We start from the raw sequence: 7870 nt of genomic DNA, 5'->3' as shown, positions 1-7870 counted from the left end.
AAAAAAAGTCATGTAATTGACGTAATGTATGACGTCATGGCAGATGGTGTCACATGGACACTACTCTTGAATCGGTTCTCAAAGAGCCTTTACTACATATTAGTACTAAGTACAAATAGAAGAGTGAAGAGATTATTCAATACTGAGACTATTCTACAACTGGTTATGAGTCAGAAATAAAGTAATCATGACACACATAATAATAATAAACATTTTCCTTCTGGTATTGAGAAGCAGACTTATCGGTTTATGACGTTGACTATCCTGTTCCCTGCACTCCATACATCGCACATACCACGCATCGTATTAATTCCTCGACACGATAACAAAAGACACAAACTTTATCAATATTCAATTATATAACTGTGATCTTTATTTCCATGTGTAGTTATGTTGTAAAGTATTTCCTCTTATACCATATGTTCCCTTGTTTGGTCAGATGAACATCGGGAGGGGGGTCAGGATTCGCTCACATTTCGCAAATTTCACTATTTGCTTATGTTTGTTGTTTGACGCCGCACGATATTCCAGCTGTATGACGGCGGTCTGTAAATACTCGAGTCCAGAATGAGCATCGATCTACGCAATTGGGGATACGATTACATGCATCAACCAAGTCAGCGAGACTGACCACCCGATCCCGTTAGCTTGTCTATTTGCTAATGACTCGAATACACAAAATTTAATACACATGCTCTTGATATAGTCGGACTCGTGCAATGGACTCTGCTTTTAGTATATATTTTTTATGATTATTGAAAAGGTTTTGTCGCTTTTATTAATTATTGTGATATGAAAAGAGTAATGTGGCTATCATTTACAATACATACCATGCCTGTGACAATAGATGTTCATTTAGGTCATATGATGGTGAATAAATATGAAACAGAAGCGACACGTACCAAATTATACCGACATTATTAATAGGGGTCAGTGGCAAAAGAGGATTGAGTATAGGTTGCATTACTGCAGAACCTTTCTTCCTTTTTCTCAGCTAGTATGTTACAAAGTTATCAAAAATATCCCACAAGACGTAGCAGTATATTGTCTTATCGCCATCATCTAACTCCGGCAACGGGGCTCTGATGCCGTACTCAAATTCAGATAAGGGAAGAAAAACAGGGTCGACATACAGCAGCGATGTTTCTCAAAATATACTTCTCGAGAAAACCCAATACAAAACACATTACCCAAAAAAATGCCCAGATCGTGTTCACAGGGTGAAGGTCCACAGGCGCATGCGACCAAGATTCTAAGAACGCAAAGTTTCTCCACACACCACAGGGGGGAGAGGAGATCATCAGTTTTCCGCATCCCATTCCATCTAAAATTAGCCATCAGACACAGCTCGGCTCTGAGCCCGTCTCAACCTTCGGCAGAGTCAGTTCAGTAGCAGACAGCGCATTGCTGCCGAGTGGTAGGAATTGCACCAACCCCAAAGTCGTATTATGTGATATCACGGCCACGTGACCAGCTAATCCGGATATATCAGTGACATATATACTTCTATGGATTGAGGAGGCCAAGAGAGCAACGTGTGTAAACCTCTTAGAGAAGTCGGATATATGTGTGTGGAAATCCTCGGGAGCGATTTATCTACAAACAGTTTGCTGTTAATGATATTTGCAGATATTTAGCCAAGTATCAACAATCTCGGATAACAAATGTCTTGATGGCACACTATTGTTAATGTTCATTCTTGGATAGTCCATTCAGAGACGTACGCGAGGAACACGTTGTACGTATAAACTGGAATATTGCCAGGGCAACGTTTACATGGTGACAGAGGGTTAATCTGTTAGCAGGCCAGACGAAGCACAGCACCTGTTGAAAAAAGTTCTTGACCCGCAAAGTTCGTGGAGTGAGTGAGTGCTTCGCGGTAATCTGTGTGGCTGTTGTGTTGAGCGGAGACGACTGGAATTAGCAAGGTCTGTATTGAAGCTGGTATCAATTGTGGCATTTGATTTAAATTTGGACCTTATCACTGTTATCAAGAGAATGTTGTTCCTTATGTGTGTGATTTAATACAACGCTTATATTTCGCTTATATATTTTATTTCTACGGCTAGTGACATTAGTTTTGAGCGTTGATTAAATATAACCTTGATTACAAAAGCTATGACAATAAGGCTTAATTATGTTCACGATATCAGTTATAGAATATAATAGGTAATGAAAATGAATATTGATTCATATACAAGTAATGAAGATAGAATGGATGATCAGGGTATTCGTGACAATTGTAGCGACATTTCAATGTAGATTCCAACACCGTGACCGTTGTGAATTGTAACTAATGAGGACACTGATCGCCCATACTACCACGTCATCAGCATCCATCTACTAAATGCTACTCAAGATCTCATATACAAATACATCTGTATAAGATAGCACTTGGACTTAGAACATTTAATAAAGGCTGATTCACGTACCCAATATCACGGCATGTATTGTTACATTGCATTAACATTGCAAGTGGCAGAGGACACTCTGGTTTCCGAATCAAAGTGTATCATGCAGAATCTATGTTGCGCAAGCAGATGCGGATTATCGACGACCAATACCTCATACCTGTTCCTATGGTTTCAGGTGCCTCTTTTGTACGGACGCAGCGGGCCAACAGCTGTCTTTCATACCACACACAGCTTAGTATTATCCAAATCATTTAATACCCATTGAGCACCTTTGATGGGGAACACTGATTTGGATGAACTGTCCTTGGACGTCGTATCAACGCTATTCTGATTTATACATTGATTTGGATACGTCAAAGTGAGAGCAGTTTCTTCAGAAATGGAATCCGCAGCGTTTGTGATGGTGCCAAACACGACGGAGACGAATAATGGTACAGAACCGCCGCGTATTGATAGCGACATATCCATGACTCAGCAGATTATGTTGGTAGTTCTTTTCATCGCCGTGTTGGTGTTTATTTTAGGTGGCAATTTGTTGACAATCATGGCCGTAGTACGGACACCAGCATTGCGAACAGTACCCAATATGTACGTAGTCTCTTTAGCCGTGGCGGACTTTTTAACCGGTGCCATCATCCCATATTACGCTATTTCCTTCTTTCCCTCTCTTCAAGAAAAACTGAACGCAAACAAGTACATGTGTCTCAGTCGGTATGCATTGTTTCATCTGTTCGTGGCGGAGTCAATTGCTTGCATGGTCGTCATTGCTTTTGATCGTTTCCTGTTCATCAAATACCCCCTCCATTACAGGAGCATAACGTCTCACAGGAAGGCTGGAATTGTTATAGCGGGTACTTGGGTAGCGTCCATTCTAGTTGGAATGGTACCCCTTTGGGAATATCATTGGAACAATGACTGTACTTCTTTCGAGGTCTTGACAAGAGTTTTTCGACTGTACGGGCTTATCCCTGGCTTCTTCCTCTGTTTGCTGCTCACTGCGCTCTTCTATGGGTACATCGTCAAGAAGGCACTGGCCCACCAAAGAGAAGCGTTGGCTCGACGAGCGTCACAACTGTCAGGCTCCTCGAATCCTGTCGTCTCCAGTGCAAACGACTGGAAATCTGTGAAAGTGTTTTTGTTGGTTTTCGGTGTATTTGTAGCGTGTTGGTTCCCCAATTTCACGCTCGTGTTTGTAGGATACTTCGCGGATGTTCCCAAGACTCTCGTATTTTTTACCGTGATATTAGGTTTCCTTAACTCCGGGATGAATTGCATCATCTACGCCTGGCAGAATCATCACTTTAACAACGCATTCAAAACAATACTGTGTGGGAGAAGAAGAAGGGCCTCTACATCCTCTGATGGCCCCACGCAGGTTGTTAGGATTTCCTGAGACTTCGTAACGGAGACATCCCTGATGTCCAATATTTCAGTAAATTTAAAAAAAATATATATAAAGTAATAATTAGATAAGTGGAGTAAGATTGAACACAGTCTTTATTGGCTAGCGCGTTCAACTCGTACCACGTATGAGTCTCATCAGGCCATAACTGAATAACGGACATGAAGTTGCGATATTGTTAAATGATATAACCCGCCCTTGAAACACAGCATGTCACTCGAAACGCCGCATGGCATTATAAAGCATGTCAGTATATACAGATGTATCAAATTTCTCGCATATGAGGTCCCCGAACTTGACCCCTCACAGAACGTGAGTATTTCTGAAGTACAGTAAACTACGGTTATAACGAACACGCTTATAACAAACTGACGGATATAACGAACCTACTTTTTGGTCCCGACTATTTGCGGTAGTTAAGCTGTAAATATGCTTATAACGAACTACGGTTATAACGAACTAAAATTAGTAGTCCCTTTGAGTTCGTTATAACCGTACTGTATTTTGAACGACGTTAGAAATTTGTTCATGTCGTCTACGGATTCATCATTTCTAAAATTACATCCTGCATGAACAATTACAATTATACACATGCTGGCAATGGTTGCTTATATTGTATTCACAAGTTTACCTATTATATGAAAAATTGTTCTAAGAGGACACCAGGAATAGCGTTGCTGAATAGCCAATCAGCAGCCTAATGCTCTTAAACAAAGAAGTGTTCATGTTACTACCATTTGCGATAGAAAAGGTTGCAAACTTACTTGAAGGGACTATAAACATACCCGAGGGAGTTCAGAGAGTATACGCGAAAGATGGGTTGATATTTTGCCAAGCATTAGGCTGCGGGACAAATACTGATCGCATTGAGTGAAAGACTAATCCTAGCACGCTGTTCTTATGGATTGCTAAACGTTCAAGACAAAACGCCACTGGTTGTATATAACATTTGTTCTATCTCATATATACTAATGGCATTTTCACAAACCCATTTAGTTGTATAGAGGGTAATGAGGTGGATCCAATCGACTGGCGAAACCATTTCATTTTAAGAGTTAAAAACGGACATAGTGCGTTTCTTTTGTGTGTAAGCTGTCCAAGCAGTATGTAATTAACGGATATCACCATAGTCGTATCCTGTCTGATGTAGTAAGAGTATATTCCTGGTTCTCAACTAGTTATAAAGAGTGTTTTGAAGCATTTTACAATGTACCAGTTTTCCACGTTGTCGTTTTCTTCTCTTGTTATATTATATCACATGTGGTTATTTTGAACAGAAGATGGCACGACCCTGGAGAAAAACGTAAGAAACACTGATGCAAAAGTCCCTTAGTGTGTCGATTCTATCACGTGATCCAGACCTAGTGTGTAGATTCTATCACGTGATCCAGACCTAGTGTGTCGATTCTATCACGTGATCCAGACCTAGTGTGTCGATTCTATCACTTGATCCAGACCTAGTGTGTCGATTCTATCACTTGATCCAGACCTAGTGTGTCGATTCTATCACGTGATCCAGACCTAGTGTATTGACAAGGCCCGTTGTCCCCAAACTGGGGTTTCGAATGCCTTCCATTTCACGCTTTTAAAGACAATGAAAGAGTTTCGTCTCATGTTAAGTTCGCTTTGTTCAAAATATGCATAGCGTTACTTCCCATTATTCCGGATGTAACGAAGTCGATTTAGGGAACAGTCGAATGGGCCCAACCAATTCTAATCCTCCAGAAGTGACACTGAAGTGAATAACGAACTTCGGATTCAAAGAAATATTCTTGAGCATCCTATCGTTTGTTTGTTTGCGAGAGTTTGTGTGCATGATAAAAGAAAGACCGCCTTTTAGGGAACATGCATCACATGTTCAATTGATTCAGGGATATCAATGTGAGGGAATCACAAGCATGTTGTGACGAGATGAAAAAGGTTGTTTCAGTTCACAGGGAATCAAATCGAACGCCACAGGAACGTTTTCTTGGAAAAAATGAGTTTGTTGGCACAAAAAAGAAACGTTTCAGAGATGGATAAATAATTTGATCACGTGGACCAAAGATTCGGTTTTCATTGGAAAAATGTACAAGGACGACAAAATTTGCAACGCCAATATCATCGACATTCATGTTTGTTCAGAAACTGCTAATGACAGGAATGGGACGTGTGTGTCATCAGTTCAACACTGCAATCAGCCAGACATAGATGGCATGACCTGATTCACTCTCGAAACACATGTGGCAGTACCAATAGTTACTGCAGTACTGAATGCAACTTTAGAATGATGACTCCTGCCTCGCCATATGAACATATTTCTGTTAGTCATTACCATGACATCAGACAAATACCAATGTTGATTATGATTGCCCAGTATAATTAGTGCTATTTATACGACGACTATTTGTTGGTTAATACGTGTTATTTATGACAGACACACAGTCTATTGTCCTTAATCAAGTTGTAATTCCCTTCTTATATTACTAATCCGACATATTCAGTTCGTTCAAAAACTCATACATGTTTGTCTGACTTGGTCCAGCTTGAGATCCAATTGTACTGTGTAATAATGTCTTTCAAATACACTCAGTGCTGTATTCACATTTTAATAATAACTGATTATGACTATCTATTATCTCTATGAAGTGTTACTTTAATCTTGAAATATATATGGATTATTGGTTATCCAATATTGATGTTTCGTTAGCATATTAGTAGAAATCAGTACATCTACGTGTTGATTTGAAACATTTAAACTAACTTTGTATCAAACTCTACATACATGTCACCACACTACGTTTTATACTTACATGGATTATTATTATTATTATTATTATTATTATTTACAGATTAAAATAAATTAATGCAGCAAAAGGGTTTGGGTTATATCTTGGTACAGTCAGGTTGGTTAGGCTCATCATCAGCTCGGGGACCTTGCCCCCTCTACACGCAGCCCAGACAGCAAATGGGACTTCTCCCGGGAAGAGCTGCTTAGTCCAACCCACCCAGAACTTCTCGGAGAATGGGAAGACTCCCTAACACTGCCGCCTTCTGCATTACCCAGATTGACAGAAGAGCTGTAATCCTGGCTGCAAATCTAGGTACCCTCCCAATGTCAGTCAACAAATTGGAAGGTACCAAACCTAAGGCACCGATCTCGAGAACAATGGGGAGTCGGACAACTTGGTAATTGGGATGCAAGAGTGACATTTCTGAACTATGTCAATCACATAAGTGTCAAAGGGGACAGACAATTTAATAATATAAATTATTTCATTGGATTTATCAAAAGGGACAAGATCAGGTTTGTTGGCTTGGATAGGTCTGAGGCAGTATACGGGCCTATTCCCCCCAAATTTGTATTGACTATTTTCCATGACGCCCTCTACATATTCTGTGTCGCACCATTGACGGACCTCAAAACCACAAGCATGACTATGACGGTAATATCGAGCCACGCCATCATGTAAATCTAAGCAATTGAGAGGGTGATTGGATTTATTGCCAGACATGATTCTTCGTGTCAGGTTGCCCTTACGCCCTGAATTTCTTGTTTTGTCCAATCAACAACACCATTGTTAGTATTCGTATTATGAGTTGTCCGACTCCCCATTGTTCTCGGTGCCCTAGGTTTGGTACCTCCCAATCTGTTGACTGACATTTGGAGAGTACCCGGGCTAGCTACCAGGATTACAGCCCTTTTGACAATCTGGGTAACGCAGAAGGCTGCAGTGTTGGGGAGTCTTCACCGGTTTGCAACTTATAACAGCTGAACAGGACTAGACAGGGTAGACGACAAGGCACTCTATATCAGCGTGAGCGTCTCGTTACCATGCAGTTCTACTGCGTCCAATGTGGGAAACGCCTGGCTACTTTCTAAGCAGCTGCAGCGGTATCATTGTCTTTAACGGTGTTCCAACATGTTTAAAACTGTGCTTAACGATCGACTCAATTCACCGGATGGCCACACTGGTTTTACACATGTTGTGCGCTGTGTATATCAGTAGAGTGTCAAATGTAACACGCTGTGTATATCAGTAGAGTGTCAAATGTAACACGCTGTGTATATCAG

At 40.6% G+C, this 7870-nt stretch overlaps 1 protein-coding gene across 1 annotated transcript; it reads left to right on the top strand.

Annotated features, from left to right (window-relative positions):
- The first annotated feature begins 1294 nt into the window (after positions 1 to 1294).
- Positions 1295 to 6905, top strand: LOC124139311 (adenosine receptor A3-like). Its single transcript, XM_046506291.2, has 2 exons — positions 1295 to 1928; positions 2590 to 6905. Exon 2 carries the CDS (start codon positions 2794 to 2796, stop codon positions 3805 to 3807), a length of 1014 nt encoding a protein of 337 aa, XP_046362247.1. The 5' UTR covers positions 1295 to 1928; positions 2590 to 2793; the 3' UTR covers positions 3808 to 6905.
- Positions 6906 to 7870: the final 965 nt, after the last annotated feature.

The sequence above is a fragment of the Haliotis rufescens genome, unplaced genomic scaffold (assembly GCF_023055435.1).
Source record: "Haliotis rufescens isolate VD_foot unplaced genomic scaffold, xgHalRufe1.0.p SCAF_28, whole genome shotgun sequence".
Classification (NCBI taxonomy): domain Eukaryota; kingdom Metazoa; phylum Mollusca; class Gastropoda; order Lepetellida; family Haliotidae; genus Haliotis; species Haliotis rufescens.
This window is presented reverse-complemented; position numbering and strand designations above follow the sequence as displayed.